At 42.2% G+C, this 26,356-nt stretch overlaps 1 protein-coding gene across 5 annotated transcripts in view; it reads left to right on the top strand.

Moving 5' to 3' along the window:
- The first annotated feature begins 2,215 nt into the window (after window positions 1–2,215).
- LOC140494655 (transcription factor 12-like) overlaps window positions 2,216–26,356 on the top strand; it is a 150,447-nt gene continuing 126,306 nt past the window's right edge. The window contains exons 1-3 of one of the 5 annotated variants that reach the window (XM_072594080.1): window positions 2,216–2,743; window positions 3,358–3,452; window positions 3,994–4,066. In XM_072594080.1, coding sequence (XP_072450181.1) covers window positions 3,378–3,452; window positions 3,994–4,066 — 148 coding nt within the window. In that variant the 5' untranslated portion in view covers window positions 2,216–2,743; window positions 3,358–3,377. The remainder of the gene's footprint in view (window positions 2,744–3,357; window positions 3,453–3,993; window positions 4,067–26,356) is intronic. The other 4 variants (XM_072594078.1, XM_072594079.1, XM_072594076.1 and 1 more) reach the window with 4 other exon arrangements.

The raw sequence follows: 26,356 nt of genomic DNA, 5'->3' as shown, positions 1-26,356 counted from the left end.
TATCCAATATCTAATAGCTGTACCTTAACACTTTCCATTCGTGAACCAACATTGTGAACATATCTATTGCACGGGACAGTATAGAGTAGATTGTTGGTTTCATAATGAGTGTTTTCAAATCTGCCGCAGTGTCCCAACACACTAATGAATTTACTTTTTTGGTAAAGTGCATTTTTGCGGGTGAATTTGTGCTTGCTAATCTAAGGGATGTCCATATTAATATAAGGCAAGACCCTCCCTTTAGACACGCATTGATAGGCATTGAGCATACCTAGTTCAAGAATAGTAGAGTTATTTTGAACCACAGCGCTGTTTCACGATTACAAGTTGATGCACAGCAAACTTCAACACAAGATGTGCAATCACTACTTTTTTTAGGAAGATGTGGTCAAAATACTGAGAAAATAATCTTTTCTTCTTTTAATAGTTTCATAAGATCCTTAACATTTTAAATGCGATAATGTAGCATTTAAATCAGTGTTAGCACTGAGATTAGTGGCAGTCAAATTTTCATCTTGGGAGTAGAGTTTAAAACTATATACAGTACATTTAGTACAGATCAAAGCAAGTAAGTGCTGCCAACTGAGTCAAGCTGGCACAGCATTTTTTTGGGGACTTCAATGCACTTTAGATCCTCTTGAAAACCCTTCACAGCCTTATCAATCCAAAACTTCCTTAGTCTGATATTACTTCTCCACTCTCTGTTGTTCATTTCATTACCATTGCTGGCAATCAGATGATTTGGCTCTATATTTCAACAAACCTCCAAAGAACAACTGCCTCGCATCATCTCTCTAAAATTTGCAAGCCATCCCAATGAACACTTCCCCAAATTATTTCTTCATTTCCTTTTTAAAAATACTTTCTATTAATTCTCTTATGGTATTTTCGTCAAAGGTGCAGAGGTTGGATGGCCAAATTTTTGCATGCTAATGGTTTTAGTTTATCAACCCCAGTCTCACAGCCTGGACTAAGAACTTTTTTTTAATCTCTGACGTTTGAGTTAGAGTTGAGAATGTAATTCATGTCACCATAATGCGTTTAATCTCTGACAATCCTCTTTAAAAACCTACTCATTTTACACTTATTTTTGTATATATACATAAACTCGACGATCCACGCAGAATTAAAACCATACATTGTAGACAGGGTGTATCAGAGACCAAGGAAGTTTCGCCTACTGCAAAGGCAGAACAAAAAGTATTTACACGAACAAATAACCTTGCTTTTTTTTTGGTAAACAGAGCTGGCCTCTCGGGCTGCAAAATCCCAATGCTTCGCTCGGTATTTTGGAACCATTAAAGATTTGAACAGGGGTGGGGGAAATATTTGATTCACAATTTGGGTTCGGCTCAGTCTCTGGCTTTCTGTCTGGTTTCTCAGTAGCAGGACATTTGAGGAGAATTGGACGCCCTCCAATTAAAAAAAAAGATGACATCACTGCCATTCCAAAGTGCTGTTCCATTGAGTTTTTTTTCCCCCGTGAAATATCTGTTCAGTTTTGGTTTAGATGGAGCCGCTCCATTCCAACCCCCCCACCCCCCCCCCCCCCATTTGCAATACACCTAGATGTAAAAATCCCCTACACACTTCGGGTAAGAGGTGAGGTATCACGTCCCCTCGTATCATTTGTAGCAAAGGCTGCAATTTTTTTTTGTCGTCTTAGCGTTTACAAGCGTCGATGTTACTGCATTCCTCCCCCAGCCCCTCACTCTTCGTAGGAGTTTACACTGCACCCCTCGTGACCATGTCGGTCATTAAACATTCTTCCATTCATTCCAATTCCAATTCCAATTCCAATCCCATTCCCATTTTCCAACACACTGACTCGGTGTGTCCGCTCTACTTTGCTCGACTCGATCGAAAAGTCCGTGTCTGAAGTAACTACGAACAACAACAGCGAACTCACTTCTTGGTCTTATCCTCCCACCTCCCCCAACAAACCTCTTTCCCATCCTCCCCCTCCCCCACAACCTCAACCGCAACCAGCCGGGGCCACGCCCCCTCAACTCGAGGGGGTGGGACGTACCGCCGGGGACTGGGGGGAGGGAAAGGAGGACAGGGTAGGACTCGGCCTGCCCTGTCGAGCCAATCCGAGGGCGGCAGCGGCCGGCTGTAGACCACACCCCCTCCACCTTCCACCTCCCCCTCCTCCTCCGTCCCGGACCGTTGATTGGCCGAACGCCGCGCGCCGGCGTTGGCAGCTGTCAGTCAAAGAGAGGCCGCGAGCCGCGCTCGAGCCGACCGTCGTCCACCTACGCGCGAGATTGTCCCGGCGAAGCTCGCCGCGCCTTTCGCCCGGAGCCCACCCATACTCCTCCTCCTCCCTCATCCTCCTCCCCACTTTCAGTCCTTTCATACCGTGGGGGGTGGCCGCAGGTTCGAGTCGCGGGAGGAGGGGAAGTTTTTAAAGAAAACATTTTTTTTTAAATGTGTCTGTATAATCCGCTTTATTCCGAAGTAGTTTTTTTTTGGATGAGCTCCCGGATGTTGGCGCATGGATATCTCGCCGCCTCTCCAATGTGCTGGTGTTGAAGAGAGTAAATATGTCGGCCGCTGGGAATGCATTTGTCACGGTGTAAGCAGGATCGGTGAAGGTTTGCTGTTGGCCCGAGCCCTCTGAAGTTTTGCGGGAGATATCTAACTGCTGCGAAAGGGCGGAGAGATTTGCGGCGTCGGCGGTGGTTTTTTTAGTCCTGCTTCACTTCCCTTGAATGTTGACTTTCGGATGCTCAGAGAAGAGGTAAACAAACGGCGTGTACTTTTATTGTTGCGGAGCAGAAAGTTGTGTCTGTCTGCGCGACCCGGGTTGTGGGGGCAAATCCAAGTTTTTTTAAAAAAAATTATAAAAAATTGTAATCTGGGCCAGGCAGTCGGCCCATTTGGGAGCGACGGGTCTCCGATCCGTAGAGCTCTGGAAATAAGTGAATTTGCTGCTTTTATGTCTTGGAAGTTGTTGCAGCCACTCGCTTTGAGCGAGGGGCGCACATGTACAAAATTTTGTTTGCCTCGGATGGTTGGGATTGAATTAAGAAATGAATACAATCTGCGAGAAGCTGAGGTAGTTTTAGTAGTTAATGATTTTCCATGAACTTTTTTTCCACCCTTAAAAATTGATTCCCTCGCCTCGAGCTGTCCTAGTGCATAGATAATATGATCTGCCGGCAAGTGTTTGTTAAAAAGTGGTCTTGTTCTCGCACTTCTTGTTTGTGTGTTTTTTTTTAAAAGGCCATGTCAAATCGTTTTTTTTCTCTCTTTAAGTCGAAGGGATTGGTATATTTTGATTCTCGTGGTTAACATCACGTATAATCGAGGGTAGTAAGGTTTGCTTTCCATTTTTTTTAACCTTTCTTTTAGGGGTGTTTTAATTTGTCAAAATGAATCCTCAGCAGCAGCGAATGGCAGCCATAGGGACGGACAAAGAACTCAGCGACTTGCTGGATTTCAGTGCGGTAAGGATTATGGCGGTGTATTATGTATTTGTGACCGATATTTTTCTTTGCAGGATCTCTGTTGTTCTGTAATTACGAAGTAAATAACCACTTCAGAGTAGCTAGTCGATGTCTCGACGTTGTAGATTTTTAATTTTTAAAAATTCTTTTTATGTGTACAACGACTTGGCTGTTGAGGAGTTTCTGTAAAAGCCACGAACCAGTGGTGGTAGTGTCAAAGCTCCAGCAGTGTATGTACTTGGCAATCTTTTGTTTGAGAATACTTGTATGTTTGATCCTAAGAATTTGTGGTGCAAGATGGTAGTCCTAATGCAGTCTTTACGTGAAGCAAATGCTGCGCTTTGAGAGTGGACATAGTGTCGATTGCGAGTTTGGTTGTGGTTTTAATGAATTTAGATAACTGAAATATTCTGTCAATAAAAGACAAAAAGGCAGTATTGTTTTTTTTCAGACTAATTGCTCTGAGAGGGAGGGAAGCAATGATTTGACAACCTGTAGTAAAATCTTTTTATTCAAGTGATACTTATTCTATATTTCTTAGATGTTTTCCCCGCCTGCATCTAATGGAAAGAACCGACCAACCACATTAGGAAGCAACCAGTTTGGGGGCACAGGTACAGTATGTTCATGTTTTGTTGTGGGCAGGGTGTTGCATACATGAATATTGTATTATGATGCTTTTTATCTTCAGGCTCTGGATCTGCACTTGTGTGGAGGTTGTATGTTGTAAGAACAAGTCTCTTTTAGGTCTTTAAATCTGTGGTCTCTATTGAAAATTTGCATAGTTATTCACAAGTGGGAAATCAGTGGGGAATGTGAAATGGAGTAAGGTATCCTGGAAAGCAGCCTGAAGCAATAAAAAGAAGCAATGATTTGCCAGACCAAAAAAGATCTTTGTAGGAATTATGTGATCGTTCCTGATTTTTGCGATGTAATTGGATGAAATCCTAACATTGACAGAGGTTTTCATTTGAGCTAAATTGTCTTTCATTTCGGGTGGCAGTTGTAATGTGTTTTTTTTTACCAGAAACTGAGGTTTTTTTGTGTGTAGCTGTGCACATCTTGTCTAGTGGCTGTCATGTTAGACTTATTTGTTTCTATTAAATATGATGCAAGATGACTGACCACTCCTGTATTTACAGTATGCATAGGATTGATGTCTCATTTCTTAACTTGTGCATTTCTGGTTTTATAATTGTATCCAATGATGAAAAAACGCCAGTTGATTGCAATGTATATCTTGCTATCTGTTGCATATAATCCTTGGAATCTAAACTAAGAACCCATCTTTAAAACTGAATACTGTATGTGGACATAGACACTATTTAAATAGGTTAATGATTGCAAATTTGTTTCCATACCATTCAAATGAATGTCATGATTTAGTTGGAGAGTATGCTTGCTTTTTTTCAAAAAAAAGAGTGCTCACTTTAGATAGGACAGCTTTAGTAAGTTTCCTTCCAAAAAGATTATGTAATACATTTTACAATTGTATGATATTACTTTGAAGAAAGATATGTGCAATGGAAATGTAAAATGTTTTTTGGGTACAAACATTTTTTCTGCCACAAGTGATTGATTCTTTGACTTCAATCAATCAGATTCCTGATTTAGATGTATAGTTTGAAAACTTGAACTTTTTTTTGAGGTCTTAGTTGAGCTTCAGTTGTATTGTGTAGTGATATCAATTTGAAGAAAACAATTTATTAACTCCAAGGGAAACATGAGAAATCACAAACTCTTGAATTTATGTGATATAACAAGTTCAAAACTACAGTGAGCAAAATGTAGCCCAGTAGCAGTTATTGTATGTTAACTAGCATCAATGCTTTCTGAAATTCACCATCTAATAAATAAGTGATCTGATTTTAATGCTGCAAATTATTTCCTCCTGCTATCTAGTCCAAAACAGGCTGATGTCGCATTTAAGAAATAATAATGGGAAAGATATTTTTCAGTTGATTTTTGGCTGTTACGTCCAATCGCTACTGTCCCTGTGGCACATTATATTGACTTGGGGATTGTGGAGTTGGTGAGCACGTAAACAGGGCAGAGGGTGATAAGTGGACAATGGGGACCCCACTTCTATCCTGTTTTGTTTTAGAGTGGAAAAAGTCAATGTGCTGCTTTCCTTCCCCACATCAGATTCTGACTATGCTGTAGGTTTACTATGCAAGGAGCAGGGCATTCAATCCATGTGGAGGTACTTGTGGGCTCTTAGCATGGCTTAGGGGTGGCAAAGAACCTGATCAAGGAACCTGGTAAGAGGAGGGGTTGTCTGCTGAGAACCACCATCTTGCCCTTACTGTTGATGTGATCGCACCTTCCTAGACTAGTTTCCAGTGGTGCTACTGGGATGTGGACGGCTGTCCTACCTGCAACAGCCATCAGTTCCTCTATGCTTTTGGCCTCTGGCAGCATCTCAGCAGATGGCAGGTGTCAGATTCTCAAGCTGACGGCAGATGGCAAGATTTTGATGAACAAGATGCAGCAAGCCTTCCAGAAATAGGCAACATGAGGTCTTAAGACCTCCATCACCTTTGGGGTTCTACCCAAAGCATTGAAAAGGAGAGCTAGGAAAGAAGCTTGAAAGCCTGTTGAATCCTGACAATGAATTACAGTCTTTAGTTCCCAGCACAGTATCTATTTTTGTATTAAGGTACATGCACTTTGTAAATTTTAAAGTATTTTGTTTTTAAAATTGTAGCTGTGCTTTGAAATTTTCTGGGCAGGGAAGTATTTTAAGTGTTTTTACACTTTGTGAAATAAAAGAAAATGCAAGGGTGAAAATGTTAATCCATTAGGCAACATCCAATTTGATTTGGTATATTTAGATGTTCTCTATAAATTTACAAAATTGAAAAATACAATGGTGATTTACAAGTTTTTCATGCCAGAGCTTGACATTACCATAATTTGTTTTTCTTTGTTTTTGAGAACACAAGTTATATAAACCTGTGTTTGATTCACGCCTCTGACTAATTCCCTGGTATAGTGCTACTTTCCTTAATGGCACTTTATGGAAGAGCCAATCATGAAAAGTCAAAAACTCTTATGCGTTCAGTATTTTATAACTGGAAGTTGCTATTTTCTGATGGATTGTGCATGATTTATTATGCATAATAAATCAATGCATCATTTGTTTTTAGTCTGTTAGAGAAGTATACTCTGGGAAATATGAATATTTCAGCAATGACTTTTAAATGTTTTGTGGTCTTGATGACAACCAGGTTAAACTACAAGTCTGAGTAATACCCAAAGTCCTGTGCTTTCGGGAGGTATTGCACTGCTTTACATCTTGATAACATTGCATGACTTCGCCCCTGTCTCTTATCATCTGCTTTTTTTTACCTTCAGACTTGATTTATTCCGATTTATTTCTGGCCTGCCTCCTATCTTCCACACTCAATTAAATGAAACTCGTGCCCATGTCCAAACTGTTCCGTTCACACATCATCACCTCTTTGCTTGCTGACCCATGTTGGCTTCCATTTGAACAAAATCTCTACAACTTCCTCCAGCCTGCTACCCTCAAATCACTAAACCCCTCTACTTCTAGCCTGTGGTACATCCCTGATTTTAAGTACTTCAAGATAACTTTTCATTCATATGCTGTAGTCTTTGACTGTAGATTTTTTTCTGTCAGAGCTCTTTGCTGCTGTTTATAAGGTGATAATTAAAACTTTGACCAATCCTTAGGTCATCTGCTGTAATATCGTACCTGGCTGCTTGCCAAAGTTTTGTTTGTTAATGCTCCTTGAGACATCTTTGCTATTTTAAAGGTGCTTGATTTAATGCACTTTGTTACAGATATGTGTTTGCTATTTAAGATGATCAAACTATTATACATGTTTTTGTATAGCAATTGAGTATAGACCAAATAAGGCTTTGAAATAGCAAATATAGAATATATAGGGCTTGAATATTTGTGCAGTAAAACTTTCTTGATATATTTGTGAGGTTTGCTTGTTTGGGTATTTTGTTTGGTTAACTGTTCATGATATGAATACCTGACTAACATGAGATTTTGTGTGTTTAATTTCAGAAAATAGTGATAATGATTTTTTGATCTGTACGGTGTCAAATAAGCATATTAAAGAATGAGAGATTTTAATGCTGCTGAAGTTTCTTTAAAACAATTACAACAAAGCACTTCAGATTTCTGAGCAAAGTTCATGGAAAATGTGATTGGAGGGGAAAAATTTTGCAGGATTTAAACCTGTCAGGATACATGCCCAATTGGCTCTTTCTGGACTGTAGGAACAGATGTTTTGAGTCTTTGTGTAGTTTTAATTGTAACATCCTGACTTTATACTACCAGTTTTATACAGAAGGATTCATTTAACTTGGGAACTGAAAATGCTTCAAAAATTGAATTGCAATACCTAACATGCCATTTTTAGAAGTTTGTTGAAAGCATGTTTTCATGTCTCAAAGCAGTTATATGTTTAGCACTTGAGTGTGAAAGCTGGAATGCCTTTTGTTGTGGACTGCATCTAGGTTGATAAGGCATTATTGCATGGATATTTATGACCAGGAATTCCAACAAACTCATGAGTGAAAGTGGAAGACAGTGTATTTGGCATGTTTTAGTGGGAACTTTTTAAATCTTTCTGCAGTGACTAGTTTTGACCTTATCATGCATTATCTGAGCTTGCTATTATATTTTGGTCATTGTGCAGTTTAACTTATGGATGGATGAGCAATAACTTCCCATGTATTGGGAAGAACAAGTTTTATAAGTATTGTCATGTGACTAATCAGCCAGTTGTTTACTAAATTTTCTGTCATTGGTTTTCTATTATCATTTGAGGATAAGGCACTTCTGTGTAATTTAGAAGGCAGTACATAAAAGTTTATACACTAGTTGACTTGAACTGTTCAACTTAATGGTGCAGTCATTACACAAGGTGCTTATAAATATTCTAATATTTAAAGTAAAAGGCTGAAGCTGTTTCAGCAAATCTTTGTTTTGAAAGGGTGACACATTTAGTTTGTTCAACCAATTTGTTTAAAAGATAACTTTAAAAGAAAAGTTGCATTGATCTAACTGATGGAGGGAACCAGACACCATTTTAAAAATGGGTTGTAATTTGGGTGATATCATCCAAAATGAAAATACAAATGTGTGACAATATTTGTGTTTAAAATTCAGGGCACGGTTTCCTTGCTATTAGCAGCATGTTTCTTTTGCGTGCTAGCCCCCAATTCCCTATGACTGCCAATGACAACCATGTTTGAATTTGTACCCCACATATATCTTTGTTTTAAGATTCACTTTTTAAAATGAATCTCTTTAGTTGCTGCACTCCGTTTCTCCTTTTGGCTTGGAATTTTCCTTTATGAAGTGCTTGTAAACATTTTTGAAGTTGAAAGGTGCTACTGCATATAAGTATATGGTTGAGGTCTTTAAGTCTTTTTGGTCTTTATCTTTATTGTGTTGGATAATTTTAATGATACTTTGCAAGCAAATTTTTAATGTGGGGTGCATATTTCTGTGTGAGAAGAATTAACAGCTGATGAAGTACAGTGATCTCCAGTTTCTTCAGAAACCTTAGTTTGTTTTTGTGAGTTGTTGTTTTTTTTGTAGGGTCTATGTTTAGTTCTCCAACATTGCTATTGGCCTTCTGGCAAGAAATATCCCTGGGTGAAGTTTCAGGGGTAACACAGGGCACTCCCTAGGGAATTTTCAGTGCAGGAAATGACAGGCAGAGCTCAGACAAAAAGGCTAATAGTTTCACACTTAATTCATCTAATCACCAGTAACACCTCAAGTCAAACCCTTTTGTCTGACCCATTTAAGTGATTTTTAAGTAAACAGTCCTGGTGTGTCTCTTTGATTACTGTATCACCTCAGCAACTGTTGAACTTTCATCTTTTTTTTTCAAACTGTATGGTGTCAGGAAAATGGTATTGTGTGCTTTAATTATTTTTGGAATGTGTATCCATTTTCAAGATGTTTGGATTCTTTAAAGGTAGATAATGCGCATGTCCATAGGGATATTTATCATTTGGACCTACAATAGAACTAAACTTAAATTTTTGATCCTGACATTTTGATTTTTGCCAAAACCAGAAAATTTTGTTGCAAAACAGCCTGTCCTGTGTGAAGGTCCTGTAATGTTACCTTTTACTGATGTGTTTTAGTCCATTGTTTATATTGAGGGGCAAATTTCAGGATATCGATGAGAAATAACTGCAGTTATTTAAAAGCTGAGTGTCGCTTACTTTCATTTTCTAACTTAGAGTGTTCAGTCTCGCATTATTGGCCTGTTTTGGGTTGTTACATGGTTCACCCCACCCACAGATAGAAAATACTGTTGATAGTATCCTGTTACCTCTGCTTACTTTTTGTATTTGAATTCTGAAATGTACAAATAACTCTGTAGTATCTGCTGAAATTTGAAATATTTTTGTGCTTTAAAAGCAATTCACTTAAGCAACGTTTCGAATTAAGATGTTTTAATTCTGCTGCTGTTGTAAATTAGTAATTCTGTTATCGCTTTGGTGCATTTTATTTTTTACAAATCAACCTGTTCTCTTCTACCCTGCAATTAATTTTATTCCTCTATGGTGCTCTTAAGTTCAACTTGATATGATCCTAAAATACAACGATCAAGTTGTCTTTATTGGTGGTTTTATTCAGAAAACATAGGAACACTCCTTTTGCAAGGAACTTACGATGTCTTTCTTAATCTGTTTTGGGAAAGTGTTTAAGTCTGGATTTATTGTCTATTTTGTGTTGACAGTTTCTGTTTCTCGTATTGAACTTTATTAACTAAATTCATTCTGATTATTCTTTATTTTGAATTTATATGTTGAGTCTGTTTTTAAAAATCAGATTCTCAAAAGATTTGAGGTGCAGAACATACCTGAGTTTCAGCATTGCTGAAACATTTACTACTTGACCGCAGCATAACACATTATGGAGTACTGTAATACATTAGACACCATTTGATGTGTTTATGTTGCAGTTATACATCAGGCACCATATGAGCGCCATACTTTCTTTTGCAAATTGCGTGAGCCAGTAGCACTGATTTATACCACTCAGGAGAAAGCAGAACACTGCCAAATGGCACCTCAATGCTGATGACAGTTTTAATGTTTTTTCCTGTTAGAAAATAACTAATAGCTAAAATTGAGAAAGCAGTTCATTGAACCACCTGGGAATTTTGGTAAACTTTTAAAATATAATGCACTGATAAGAAGTCATCGGTTTTCCTTGAGTTGCTGATTGAAAAATGTGGGTTTTTGTGCTAAAACCCTGAATTTTCTTCTTAGCAATAAAGTAGAGGTTATTCTTCATGCAAAATACATTTCTTTTTCTGGATGCTGAGAAAATGGAGAAGATGGCTTCAGCCAGATGAGAATTTTAGTCATAGATCATGCACTTTTGAAATGTTTCAACCTGACTCTGAAGTTAATGTACAGATCACTTAATACATTAAATCATCATTGCTTGATGAAAAAATGAGTATTATATTTTAACTGTATAACCTCCTTTGTTCATAGATTTTGATTTTCATTAGCTTAAGTGTGTAAAATGGTGGCTTGTGATAGTTTAAAGGTGTTTCAGCATATTTGATCCATACTTCTTCCCTATAGTTAGACTTTTTAAAATAGTCTCCCAGACGTCCTGGTCTTTTTTTATATATAAAGACAAAAATACCCACAGAATTAATTTTCCTGACTACCCAAAATACTTGCTGAATTCTGTGTAAACAGGAACAATGGGATCTATTTGTCATTTTATATGCTTTTTCCTGGTTTTATGTTGGCTATAAATAGTTTTGCAAAAGTTTTTTTTGTTTTGTATTATTAGCTTAGAAAAGTGAATAATGTTCTCGTGGATGTGGGGAAATCAATGAAAAGTATTTTTAAGTATGATTTATGCAGCATTCATATGGATATTTTGCCAGTTTTATTTTAGATTTAAATGAGTTTATTTACTTAGCCCCATAATCTTTCTGTTAAATTCATCCTAAAGTTAAGAATTGTTCCCTCTTGATATACTGTTTCTTATTATTGAGTCATTATATTCTTCTTTCACATAAAATGATTTGCAATGGTTTGAATATCTTTGCATCATTGGAGAAACTCACTTTTTAAGTAGCTGAAGCACCTCTTTCCTTTTATAAAAGTTAAGTGAATTTTCAAGTATAACTTTAGCAATATTGTCATTTTACTAATGAGTGGATTGTACCGTAATTTGATATTCCCAAAAATATGCTAAGACGTGTCATCAAACTAGGTTTATTGTACCATTGGCTCCTGATACATGGGTCTGGATTAGTGGTGCTGGAAGAGCACAGCAGTTCAGGCAGCATCCAAGGAGCAGCGAAATCGACGTTTCGGGCAAAAGCCCTTCATCAGGAATAAAGGCAGAGAGCCTGAAGCGTGGAGAGATAAGCTAGAGGAGAGTGGGGGCGGGAAGAAAGTAGCATAGAGTACAATGGGTGAGTGAGGAAGGGGAGGAGGGTGGAGTGGATAGGTGGAAAAGAAAATAGGCAGGTAGGACAAGTCATGGGGACAGTGCTGAGCTGGAAGTTTAGAACTAGGGTGATGTGGGGGAAGGGGAAATGAGGAAGCTGTTGAAGTCCACATTGATGCCCTGGGGTTGAAGTGTTCCAAGGCAGAAGATGAGGCGTTCTTCCTCCAGGCGTCTGGTGGTGAGGGAGTGGTGGCAAAGGAGGCCCAGGACCTCCATGTCCTCGGCAGAGTGGGAGGGGGAGTTGAAATGTTGGGCCACAGGGCGGTGTGGTTGATTGGTGCGGGTGTCCTGGAGATGTTCCCTAAAGTGCTCTGCTAGGAGGCGCCCAGTCTCCCCAATGTAGAGGAGACCGCATTGGGAGCAACGGATACAATAAATGAGAATAGTGGATGTGCAGGTAAAACTTTGGATGTGGAAGGCTCCTTTAGGGCCTTGGATAGAGGTGAGGGAGGAAGTGTGGGCACAGGTTTTACAGTTCCTGTGGTGGCAGGGAAAGGTGCCAGGAACTGGTCCTCTTAGGAGCAGATCCGGCGGAGGCAGAGGAATTGGGAATACGGGATGGCATTTTTGCAAGAGGTAGGGTGGGAAGAGGTGTAATCCAGGTAGCTGTGGGAGTTGGTGGGTTTGTAAAAAAATGTCAGTGTCAATTCGGTTGTCATTAATGGAGATGGAGGTGTCCAGGAAGGGGAGGGAGGTGTCAGAGATGGTCCAGGTAAATTTAAGGTCAGGGTGAAATGTATTGGTGTAGTTGATGAATTGCTCAACCTCCTCGCGGGAGCACGAGGTGGCGCCAATGCAGTTATCAATGTAGCGGAGGAAGAGGTGAGGAGTGGTGCTGGTGTAATTACGGAAGATCAACTGTTCTATGTAGCCAACAAAGAGACAGGCACAGCTGGGGCCCATACGTGTGTCCATGACTACCCCTTTGGTCGAAGTGGGAGGATTTGAAGGAGAAATTAAGGGTGAGGACCAGTTTGGCCAAACAAATGAGTGTCAGTGGAAGGGTACTATTGGGGATGTCTGGAGAGGAAAAAACGGAGGGCTTGGAAGCCCTGGTCATGGCGGACGGAGGTGTAGAGAGATTGGATATCAATGGTGAAGATGAGGCGTTGGCGGCCGGGGAAACGGTAGTCTTGGAGGAGGTGGTGGGCGTGGGTGGTGTCTCGAACGTATGTGGGGGGAGAGTACTGTCGAGGTACGTAGAGATGAGTTCAGTGGGGCAGGAGCATGTTGAGATAATGGGTCGGCCAGGGTGGTCAGGCTTGTGGATCTTGGGAAGGAGGTAGAACCAGGCTGTGCGGGGTTCCCAGATTATGAGGTTGGAAGCTGTGGCTGGGAGATCTCCTGAAGTGATGAGGTTCTGTATGGTCTGGGAGATGATGGTTTGGTGATTTGAGGAGTGGGGTCATAGTCGAGGGGGCAATAGGAAGAGGCGTCCTCGAGTTGGCGTTTGGCTTCAGCGGTGTAGAGGTCAGTGTGCCAGACTACCACTGCACCCCTATTATCCGCTGGCTTGATGGTGAGGTTGAGATTGGAGCAGAGGGATTGGAGGGCTGCGCGTTGATGGGGAGAGGGGTAGACAAGTTGAGGCGGTTAATGTCCCGGCGGCAGTTGGAAATGAAGAGGTCGAGGGCAGGTAATAGGCCAGCGCGGGGTGTGCAGGTGGATGCAGTGTGTTGGAGGTGGTCGAAGGGGTCCTTGGAAGGTGGGCGGGAATCCTGATTGCCTCCACCTCAGAGCGTACTTTCACAATGGAAGAATTGTTCGACGTCACGGCGTGTATTAAATTCATTGATGCGTGAACGGAGGGGGGTGAAGGGGAGTCCTTTGCTGAGGACTGATTGTTCATCCTCAGTGAGGGGGGGTCTGGAGGGATGGTGAAAACCCGGCAGGGCTGGGAGCTGGGATCTGGTGTGGGTGTGGGTGTGGAGCTGGGAATGGGGGCGGAATCTGTAACTGGAGTGGGTGTGGTGGTGGGGGAAATGGGGGTGGAGTCATGAGCAGGGGTAGTGTTCCTCGGGGGTTCTGGGGGGTGAGGATAGTGACAGTGGGGTCTGGGGGGGTGGGCCTGTCAGCAGAATGCAGGTGATTGGCGCTGGTGGGGGCGGAAGTGGTGGTGACCACGGTCGTAGGGGTGGCGGAAGTCACTGAGCGTGTGGCACCAGTGATGATGTGAGGGGTGGAAGTGATGTCACATGTGATGCATGAGGAAGTGGCCATGATTGGGGGGGGGGGGCGGAAGTGACATCATCAATCAGCGTGAGGGTGGCAGCTGTATCAGCCGCATGGCTAATGGCATCTGTGTAGATTCTGAGGCCAGGGGAATTTTCTGCAAAGTTTGAGGAGCGCTGGTTATGGAGGTGGGTAGATAAAAGTTTGTTGTACTTACAGTTTTTGATGTTTGAGGTGGAATTGAAATACTGTTTGTTGAGAGTATGAATTCTCCTGAGGATGTGGTACAGAGTGGGTCCTTTGCAATTCTGAGAGGTTGTGGCCCTCAGCTGAGGCAGGGTAGAGAGGTTAGGTGTCGGCGCATTGCTGCAATCGTGGAGCGGAGGATCTTGAAGGAAACCCGTTGCTGGTGTTTTTGAATCTGTAGTCTGTACTGTTTGTCCTGTTCGAGTCTGGAGTCCGTGTGGGATGAGTTGGTTACGGAGGCAGGCACTGAGGAAGCAAATGTGGCTGTGGTAGCGAGTTTGTTTCACGACATGGTTGAAGAGCTTCAGGGCAGAGGAATTGACCTGGGAGTTGCACGACATGTTTGAAGAGCATCAATGTGGACTTCAACAGTTTCCTCATTTCCCCTTTCCCCCACCTCACCCTAGTTCCAAACTTCCAGCTCAGCACTGTCCCCTTGACTTGTCCGGACTTGTCCTACCTGCCTATCACCTTCATCCCCTCCCCCACTCACCTATTGTACACTCTGCTACTTTCTCCCCACCCCCACCCTCCTCGAGCTTCTCTCCACGCTTCAGGCTCTCTGCCTTTATTCCTGATGAAGGGCTTTTGCCCTAAACATCGATTTCGCTGCTCCTCGGATGCTGCCTGAACTGCTGTGCTCTTCCAGCACCACTCATCCAGAATCTAGTTTCCAGCATCTACAGTCATTGTTTTTACCTCCTGATACATGGGTGTCAGCCAGTAGTAATCTTAAAGGAAGTCTTCCCCATTCAGTTCAAGTGACTTGTATTGAAACCTTTTGTTCTTGGCTGCTGCCACCACGACCATTGTGGTGTAGCATGTTCTGTATTAGTTAATGAGAATTCATGTTGTAGTAACCTTTATCATGTGTGAGATGTCAAACATCCTGGGACATTACAATGTAAAACAAATCACTAAGAGTAAATGTTCAAATCCATTTAAATTTTGATTTGCTTTTCATTGTTATTGATTGAGACCAGGTGGACCTCCATTGACAAAGTTCTTGATTGGCCCATGTTAACAGCCCCATTCAGGAAAGGCTTGGCTGACTAATATAACCAGGTGATTAGAATCTCCTCAGTTGAGGACTGACTCCAAGCTAGTTGGCCACAGCCAGTATGCTGTGCATTAGTAAGTAAAGGGTGACTTGGTGACTGGAGCTGGCCTCTGTGCAGCTTTTTAAGTGGCGATGGGAGAAAACAGGATGTGCTCGAAGAACATTACTTGCAACTTTCATCTTATAGTTGGTAAGCATTTCTGGCATCATCCCTCTAGTTGGGAAGCTTGGCTCATTTGCTGCCAAAGACTGGGCCAAGTATGTACAAAGATTTCGGTATTTCTTTTCCTGGGTAAATGAAATTGGAGCTGCAGATGAAAAGCAACGAGTAATCCTTCTGGCAGTGTGAGAACCCACAGCATTTTAACTTACAAGGGGCTTAATTTTCCCAGAGGCTTCAGGTACTAAAACCTTCCAAGAATTGACAGTTTAAGGAATATTGCAACGCTAACCCTTAGACCCTATTGGGTTTTATTCAGCTGTTAGAGAGCCATTGGAATGTATATTTGGAATTTTTGTCCAGGTTGTGACGACTGGCAGTAGCATGTGATTTTGGGTTAACCCTGAATGAGATGCTGAGAGACTTTGAGGCGTCAATGATGTAACCGTTCAGAAGTGCCTACTAGCAGAAGCCCAACTGGACTTCAAGCAGGCGCTACAGCTGGCCTTGTCATTAGAAAATGCAGTAAGAGAATGGGAACTACAAGACATCCTAATGCAAGTGGACACCCTTTTCTGCCCAACTGAGCTTGGGGAACACCACTCGAATGTAGGCAATCACAGAGCCTCATGCATGGCATACCCTGAGTAAGGGATCCTCGGCCAACCCACAGCAGAACCCCACAACAAAGTCGAGCCTCAGCCAAGTGGTTGAACAGTTTTCCAGAATCTGGGCCAGCGAGCCATTGTAGCTGCTACCAGTGGCAGACCGAGACAGCAAAGGAGTCCTACAGGGCTTGACTTGAATAGGAAACCTTTTGTAGGCTGGTACCCTGGCGAGCCCCCCTACACGTGGGTTGGAACAGTTAAATTGTTTAGCGACACCTAAATTGGAGTCAATTAAAGTTAATGTTTTGTTAAATGACCACCATAGGAATTGGGTGACCAATACCAGTGCAACTGTGTCTGTGGTTGCAGAATGTCTTTTTAATGAGATTTGCCTGGAACTCCACCCTTAGGTTTGTGCAAGACTGAGAACATACACTGGGAACTGTTGTAAATGAAGGGTACGATTTCAGTTCCAGTCTCATAGAGGCAGTTGGTGCAGTTACCACTGACTGTAAAAGGTTCGGGCCCAAGACTATTGAGGCAGAGTTGGTTGAGAAAGATTCACCTAGATTGGCTGAACATTTTTTCTGATTAGAAAATGGCTACCTCCAGTGAAGTCCTAGTAAAATACTCAAGGGGTTTTTCAAGAAGGGCTTGGGACTATCAAAGAGGCCAAAGCCAGCTTTACATGTAGACCAGGATGCAGTTCTGAGATTTTGCAAGGCCCACCCCATGCAATTTGCCTTACAGACAACGTAGAGATGGAAACCAGGAGGCTGGAGAGCAAAGGAATCATTACACCAGTGCAGTTTGCAGAATGGGCAGCACTAGCCGTGCCGATTGTGAAGCCTGGTGACTCCATTCACCTTTGTGGTGATTTTGAGCAAACAGTAAACCATTTCGCACAGCTGGAAAAATATCCAATCCCTTGTGTAGAGGACTTGTATGCAATGTTGGCAGGGATACTGTCCTTTATGAAGCTGGATATGAGCCATGTCCACCTGCAATTGCGACTAGATGAGTCCTGAAGTATGCCACAATTAATACCCATAAGGGTTTATATCAATATACAGGACTGCCATTTAGGGTATCATCAGCGCTCTTCCAGCTGACAATGTAGAACATTTTACAAAGGCTACTTCAGATTACCATTTATCTGGATGACACACTAACCAGAGTGAAGACCAATAAGAATATTTGGAGAACTTGGACAAAGTGCTTAAATGTTTCTCCCAGGTAGTCATATGCCTTAGAAGGGAAAAATGTGTGTTTGAGGCGTCCCAAATGACTGACCTGGGTTAGTCATCAAAACTGGGTTACACGCATTGGAAAAGAAAGTGAAGGCAATAAAAGAGCCTCAACTCCCACGTCCTGCTTAGGCCTCTTCATGGGTAAGTTAATTATTACTTAAAATTCATACATAGCCTGGCCTCCATCTTAGCACCCTACACCTGTTGTTTGAAAAAAGGTCAGCTTGGAAATGGTCACAGCCAAGAAGCTGCCTTTTTGGGAAGTTAAAAAGCAGCTATTGTCATTGAAGGTGTAGGCCCAATACAATCTGAAGTGAGAAGTAATGCTGACATGCAACACTTCCCCGTATGGTATTGGAGTAGTGTTGGCTCACCAGTGGCCCAATTGAGAGGAATGGTGATAGTGTATGCTGACTGGACTTTGGCTGATGCTGAACACAAGTATGTTCAGATGGAGAAGGAAGGTTTTAGCAGTCATCTTTGCTGTGAGCAAGTTTCACTCGTACCTTTTTTGTTATGGATGGGAATTTGTCATAGTAATACATCACAAACCACTGTTAGGCTACTGATCAAAGATTAGGCTGTGTCGCCCATAGCTTCTGGTAGAATTCAGTGCAGGACATTACTCATTGCGTACAAGTTAGAATGCAGTCCAGGAAACCAAGTAGCTGATGGGTCTGGTGACCCTTCCTCAAAACACAAAACATTAACTTTTTTTTCCACTAATGCCAATGCCTTGAGCCACCTCCCACTGGCAGGTACTCCACTGGTGGAGTCTGTTTTGGTTTTCAACTTTTCTGGGCACCCTTCCAGTCACTGCTGACAATACCTGACTGGACGCAAAGATCCTCTCCTAGCAAAATGAAACCGTTGGTGTTAATGAGGGAAACAGAAGGGGCATTGCAACCAGGATTGAAGCCTTTTTGGATTCAGTGAGATGAGAGGACAGCATACTACTGTGGGGAGCAAGGGTAATTGTCCTGAGTAAAAGTTGCAGCCAGATACTGGCTGAACACCACCAGGGTGATCCAGGATTTCCACGGTCAAGATGCTGGCAAGAAGCTATCTGGTGGCCAGGGTTGGATGCTGACAAAGCTGTGTTGGTGGCATAGTGCAACAAGGACAATTTTCTTTTTAAATTTCAAAAGTGTACTTTATTTTGAGAAGGAAATCTTTATGGACATAGTTCATGAAGCCGTTCACATTTGTACCATCTTTACTTACAGAACAGAAAACAAACATTGATCCTGACTTTCTCTATTTAGCTCAGGCATCAGGGAGGGTCCAATTACTGGTTGGACTCCCCTTATTCTTTGACTGAAGGGCCTTTTATAGTGGGTTTCTTCCCCCCCCCCCCCCCCCACCCCCCCCCGTACCTTGATGGCAGCTGTCCACCGCTTTAGTGCGTTGCTCAGCATGTAGTCCTGGACCTTTGGAATGTGCCAGTCTGCAACGCTCAGTCGGAGTCAACTCTTTCAACTGGAAGGCCACGTTTTGGACAGACCAAATAGCGTCTTTCACCAAGTTGATGGTCCTTCAGGCGCAATTGATGTTTGTCTGTGTCCCAGGGAACAGACTGTACAGTATGAGTCCCATGTCACTGAGCTGTTTGAACCTTAACAAAAATCACTCCCTCTATTTCCAGACTTCCTTCACATCGGCCCATTCCAGAAAGAGGTGTGTGATAGTCTCATCCCCTCTGCAGCTGCTTAGAGGCCAGCATGCAGTGACGTGGAGTCTGGGTATGCATAAAAGATCTTTCAGGCAGAGCTCTTTTTTTTTACCATCAGCCAAGTAATGCCCTCCTTTTTCTGAAAAGGGTTTTGAGAATATTACGCGCTGACCACTACCTGATGGACATATGGTCAAAGGTGTTTTCTTCACAAATTTCTCAACAAAGGACTGCTGTGGTGCAGAATGATCTAACTGCTTGGGGCATTCTGCAGCAGTGAGGCCAGTCGAATCATTCTCAACACTAGGGGCAAGTAGAACCTCAGTAAGACTCTTGGTACTTGTGTATGGAGGATCTACACTCTGTTAAATGCAGCCACACATAAAGGTGGCCATCAGGGTGAGGGTACCATTTAGCTGTTTTCTTCTCTTTCTCCCCGTCCCCTTTTGGAGATCTTCATACGTAATGTCCCTTTGGATTCTGTCCATCTTAGACCTCCCAAAAAAAAGTGAAAGATAGCCCAGGTGATTGCAGTGGCACATGGTTGGGGAATCAGCCAGTTCAGTGCCACATAAACAAAATATTGCCATCAGCAGCACCCCCATGTTCATGGGAATGGCCACATAAGGCCTGGACTCAGTTGCATATCAACTATGCCAGTCTTTTTAATGGGCTCAATGTACTGATTATGCATGTCCAACCACTTTGAATGGGCACAATAAGTTCATTCAAAAATCTCTGGAATAATGATTGAGAAACTGAGCATCAGTCACGACACACACTCTTGGAAGTATTGGTCACGGACAATAGGACATTATTTACCACATGGGATTCAAATATTTCCTAAGGTCCGATGACATTTGGCACATAAGGACAGCTCCATACCATGGTCCAATGGTCTAGTGGAAAGAGTGGTCCAAATGTTGAAGGCAGGCTATAAAAAAGCAGCAGCCAACAGCGTCAATTGATAGCAAATTGTCCCAGTTCCTGTTCAATTATAGGGTCACCCCACAGGAATAGCTCCAGCAAAAATGCTGATGGGGAGAAGACTGCACCAGGTTAAACCTGATATTTCCAGACCCTTTTGGGGGAGGGGGGGTGAAACGGCAGCAGGAATGCTAATGCCAGCTAAATGCCATCTCCAAGCAAAAGGGGCAGTTTAATTCAGGGGATGAAGTTTGGTGCAAAAACCATCGAAATGGCCCTATATGGGTACAAGGTGAGGTTGACGCTATGTCAGGTGCTGGGGCTTAGAAAATTCAGGTATGTGATATAGTCCTGAACAAAAACACGTTGCAAACAGATAGGAGCAAAACATACTGGCCCCTCTGGACAGCCAGATGGCCTGGCAGAAGCTGCAGATGCTCTCCCTCCCTCTAGAATTGAGGAAATGTCAATCTGAAGTAGATGCAGCCTTGATCCCATTGCCACTGGAAGAAGAGGAGAAAACTCTCCCAAGAAGTTCCAGACACAAGTCTGACCACGGTCCAGTGCATATCCCTTGAACAGAGTCAGGAAGTGGACCTGGGTGGGGGGAGTTGTTGCGGTGAAAGATCAGGCCTGCATCCCTGGATGACTTTGGGGAGGGGGGGAACGAAAGGTGTAGTGATTGGAACCAGGTTGACCTCATTGACTACAAGGTTCTTGATTGGGGTTGTAAACCTGGACAAATCAGGAAAGCCTTGGCTGAACAATATAGCCAGTAGATTAGAATCTCCTCAGTTGAGAACTGACTCCGAGCCGACTGGGCCACAGACCGTGTGTATTACTGCTGTACTTGGTTTCTGCTCTTTGGGGGGGAAACCTGATTCCTGAACTGGCTGAAATATTTAGCCAGTTTAACTGGTATTCATTTTTATTGAGGACTGATTTTTTTAAACTGCCTGATCCACAGAGTGTTTCAGATGTAACTCATTCACATTAGGGGATTGTTGTTTCAGCGGCTGGTTACAGCCTGTGTTACTCTGTCCTTTTTCTCAAAGAAAAATATGTTGACTTTTGTGGCATGGCTTATCCCTTTTTTGTCTTTTAGTGAAGATACGTACAAAAAAAACAAAACTTTTTTTGGTGTTTTGAAGTGAGCTCTTGAGAAAATACAGCTTTCCAGATGAGTTGTTCCTGTGCGTAGGCCTGACCCTAGGACTAGGCCTCTGCAAAGACTGAACACCTGTGTGTGCTGGGAGGTGAGCACTTGCTATATCCTGGAGTTAGGGAGTGGACCAAACCCCTATGAGTTAACTGCACATTTTACAATGCACTGTGTTCCCGGTTCTCAATCAATGGGCCAGGACTCTATGGAGACTGAAACCTGTGTGCTGTGGGGGATGCATTTTCTCCTTTCACGAATGGACTCTGCCCTCTGTTGTGGACTTTTTTTTTAGCAATGAACTCTGCAGTTTTGGAGTGGATGCTGTATTTCTTCTGACAATGCACTTTGTACACTGGAGTGGACTCTGTTCCTGAGAATGGGCACTACCTTTTGAAGATGACTGTTTATTGTAATGAACTCTGATTTAGAAGGGACTCTGTTGACAATTGACTTTGACTTTTGTCTTGTCGGTTATTAGTTTATCACCTGCACTGTCTTGTGTTCCCCTGGGTCTGGCAGGCCTTACTGGGAGCCAGAAAGCTCTTAGTTTTCAGGATGACCTATCAGCTGGAGAGTTGAAGTGTACGTAGGCCATCCTGATGCTGGTCGCCCCAACAGCTGGAAGGGGGTAGGCCAGTCTGAGTGGTGTCGTCATGGGAAGGGGAACTTGGGAAGGGCTGTCCTAAAGGTGGTCAGAAGGTGCGTTGGGACAGGCAGAGATCTGGAAGGCTTGTGGGCTGCCATGCGTGCACTCATCCTATGGAAGGGGATGGTCTGTTCAAGAGGTGACCAGATGGTGTGTCAGGGTGTGCAAGAGCCAGATGGTATGTAGGGTAGCCAGAGCTGGAAGGCGGGTAGGCTTGTCCTCAGCGCTGTCACCCTGGGCAGGTACCGGGGCGGGCTGTCCTAGAGGTGGCCAGAAGGTGTAAAGGGCAGTCATGGAAACTGGGGGTAGGCTGTCCTGACTGAAATGCTGGGGGGTGGGGTTTGAAAAAGCATGACTGACTGACTGACTGTCCTAGAGGTGGTCGGAAGGTGTGACAGGGCGGACCGAGAGTCCAAAGGGGCATGGGACAGACTGAGAGCTGGAAGGGGCACATGGGTGGGCTGCTTTAGTGTGGCTGGAATGTCGGTGACTTGCTGGGGGGGTCTGTATTTTATGCACTTTTTTTACATGTAATTGGACTGTCTTATGTGTACTTGTCATTGTTACTGTTTTGTGATTGAAAGCAGGGTTTGAGGTTTGTCCTCATTTCCCTGAAAACTGGTTGAAAGGTAGGGTTTGGGGCCTGGCTTTGCTGTCCCTCTCCCTTGTAAGATTGCTGTTTCTTTGCATACAGGTGTGTCAGAACAGCTGTGAGCCAGAAGGTACGTAGGGACAGGCTGAGATTTGGAAGGCATGTGGGCTGCCTTGCATGCCACCTTGCCAGGGAAGGGCATGAGATGGCCGGAAGTTATCAGGGCAGTCCACGGGCTGGATGTAGAGTCTGGGTGGGCAAGAGCCAGATGGTTCATAAGGGCAGACAGAGCTGGAAGGCAGGTAGGCCATCCTTTGTGCTGTCAAGCTGGGCAGGTACTGGGTCAAGCTGTCCTAAAGGTGACCGGAAGGTGCAAAGAGTGGTTAGGAAAGCAGAAAGATGCCTGGGGTGGACCAAGAGCCGGAAGAGGCGTAGGGGCGGGCTGCCTGAGTGTGGCCGAAAAGTGGGAGAGATGGGTGGGTTGCTGGGGGAGGTCTCTATTCTCTGCACACTTTTTCATGTAATTTGACTGTCCTATATGTGTTTGTTACTGTTTGTGGTGATTCAAAGTAGAATTTGAGGTTTGTCCTTGTTTCCTGAAGACTGGTTGAATGGTAGGGTTTGGGGCCTGGCTTTGCTGCTCCTCTCCCTTGTAAAATTGCTGTTTCTGTATATATAAATGTTGATGTTAACTGTTTTGTAAACTGTGTATTGTTGAATAAAATTTTTAAAAGCCAGGAGATTAGAATTTCCTCAGTTGAGGACTGACTCAGAACTGGCTGGCCACAGCCAGTGTACTGTGGGGGGGGGAAAGTCCTCTCAACTGGAGACATTACCTTCTGCTGTTATTTTTCTTTTTTGGGCTGTGTTTGGAATAAAAAGGAAGAAAAATACCCAGGCAATTAGAATCTCCTCGGTTGAGGACTGACTCCCAGCTGACTAAACACAGACCCTGTACTGTGCACTAGTAAACAAAGGGTGACTTGGTGACATGACCCTGCCTCTCTGCAGTTATTTCAATTGTCACCCCTCTTTACTCCAGCATAACTTCATTTCACATGTGTTGTTTAATGGGGATATTGTTCCATTACCGAAAATGTTAGTGTACAATTGACAGTAATGAAGATAATTGGATATGAGGGACTGCTTTGTTACTGCAATGAAATTTTGACCTAGCATTTCGGAGTTGAAAACTGTGGAGATGCTGGTGGTCTGGAAGTTCAAAGGAACAGGGATAGATCTTTGTACTTTTAAGACTGCTCACTTTCTCGTGATGCTTGATCTTACAACAGGAAAAGAATGGCTGGTTCGTCGTGTATGCCTCACACCACTGCATTATTCGTCTGTCCCAATATATAGTCCCCACCCCACTTCAGAGCTGTATAATTTTCTACGAGTGTGGAAAAATGCAGATTAATTAGAAGGAAATTTTGAGTAATTCCTCTCTGGCCATAAAAGAGGAACTTTATGCTAGAACAAAGTTCTAAACATTACTTATTGCTCTCATTTTAATCTGTCTATTTTGAAAACTTGCAGTAACCATTCTGTGCAATGCTTGTGAAAATTCTTTAGGCCCACCTTTCAAAAATGCTTGCACTAACCTAATGTATTTTGTGTTTAATTTTTGTCTTTGTGACACTCTAGATGTAGCTGTCAAGTGTAATAATGCGTTTATAATGGAACCTAAGGAGACTTCGCACACTGTCTGTTGTCCGTGATTTTAAACATGGTGATTTTGTTGGAGTCCAAATGACAGTACATTTTGCTTCCTGCTTTTCATCCTCTGGAATCATTTTTAAATCTTGTGACCTGGAACCACAGTGGGTATTAGAATTGAAACTGTGACATATCATAGTAAAATGCTTAACAGTCAGCAAATTGTGCTAAAGCTATTGTAGATCTGAGCTATGTTTCATTCTTTCTTACACAGCCTGGAACAGACTGATCACACAAATTACCTCCTAATGACCTGGTATTAAATCACTAAAATTACAGTCTGATGTTTCAATATTGTGATATAACTGAAATATTCTGGTAAAATGGAAGATTCGTTTTCGGAAAACTTCAGCTAGTTGCAGACTAAGTGCTTATATCCCGTAAAATTGTTCTATTCAGTTTGCAATGTATAAATTGATTTGAGAGGAGAGATTATTGGAGAGGTCACCACTGCCAGAAATTAGTGAGTTTATAGTTACTTTTAAGAAATTTTTACCATTTTGTAGCATGAAGTGATGGGCAATTATTTGCATCCCCATACCCACCATTTTATAATCTTTAATTTATATCGTATGTTCATTTGTTTAATGTTTAGGCTGTTAAATCAGTATTCCACATCTTGAAAGTGGATTGTAGATGTGCAGGTTGGAAACTCCCTTTTCAAAAATGTAGCTGGTCCCATTGGCAAGGTCTGTTGTAAAAAAAAATTAATGTTTTTGTTTACATTAAAATGCAGATTGTATCAAAACTGAATTTGTGTAAATTAAAAGACTGCCCAGTTTTAGAGATTAGCTTTCCAAATCATTCTGGCTTCTCCTTTGCTTCATCTAAACTGTACAAATATATACAGCAGTGCAGACATACTTTTGTGTCCCTCAGTCTGTGGTGAACATCTTCAATTGTTGATCTCGCGTGGAAAGAAGTCTCTGCAAGAACCTGTTCTAAAATCAGTAGAAGTGGTTCAGCTAGATCTAAATGGTTTTCACAAGTCTTATATATCCCAGAATGGGCATAGTTAGTGCTATAAAGTTTTACTAATGCAAAGTGAGGCTTTTAACATAGTTTATTTAAGTAATCCTTCATTTAACTCTGTATATTTCTCTCATTTAAGTCCTGCATAAAGATTTTTTTTTGTATTTGCGTGGATGTATACTTAAACTGTTCTTTTGTTTTGGAAAATAACACACCTGTGTTTAAGTATATTTGACCCTGTATTGCCACCTCTCAGTACATATATTGTGTGTTGTGGCTGAGTCAGAACCTACACTTAAAACTAAAGCACACTTTATATATTGTATTCATTGTTGGTTTGAACTGTCCTATATGCACATGTTGGTAAAATGTAGGGCATGTTTTTGAAAGTAGGCATTAAGTAAAGTAAGACTTTCAGTAAATTATTAGTTAACTTGGCTTTTAATGTGCTATGTCCTACATTATGGCAGATCAAGCTGTGGCTGAGAAAGACCTCTTTGGGGGTTTAGTGGTGGCAAATGTGCAGTCACCACCCCCATCGTGGTTTGAACTCTGGTAATGTCAGAAAATGAATAAATGCATTTTTCCATTTGATGGCTTTTATGGTTGGTTGGCTTGCACCTCAACTACAAGAATTGGTTTGACAATTTTAATAGTTTCATTACTTCAGGGGATATACAGTTTTTTAAGGTTTCACTTTTTTTTTGTTAATGGCATTGTCTAAATGGTATTATTTGGCCAAGTGTGTTGGATGATGGTTCTAGGTTCAGAGTAAACTGTTTTTCTGCTCCAGACCTCCAAGAAATGATAGTCATGGCATTATTGATGAGGTTCGGAATGTGCAAGAGAAATTATCTTCCGGTACAGTTTCAGGTTTTCCAGTACAGATTTTGTGCATCAAGTTGTGCTGGCATCTGTTTTATAAGTCAAATATATCAAGTTATGTTTTTCTTATGAATGGGAATGAAAATTATCACTGCTTTAAGTGTATAGCTACAAAGAATAAACAGTGAAAAATTCTCCCTTTCAACTACAAGTTGAAGTTAATTTGAGTAAACACACTTTTTTTTTGTATTGCCAAGTTTTAGGCTGTTTCTTTAGATCTCCATGCTGGGATGGACATTTTGGGGTCTGTTCCCTGGCTAGTATTGTTTCCATAGGGATGCATTTCTGTGTTTGCTATCGTCAAGTCTTTACAGAAAGTTGCACTAAAATCTGTGTTAAAAT

Source organism: Chiloscyllium punctatum, chromosome 24 (genome assembly GCF_047496795.1).
Source record: "Chiloscyllium punctatum isolate Juve2018m chromosome 24, sChiPun1.3, whole genome shotgun sequence".
Classification (NCBI taxonomy): Eukaryota; Metazoa; Chordata; class Chondrichthyes; order Orectolobiformes; family Hemiscylliidae; genus Chiloscyllium; species Chiloscyllium punctatum.
This window is presented reverse-complemented; position numbering and strand designations above follow the sequence as displayed.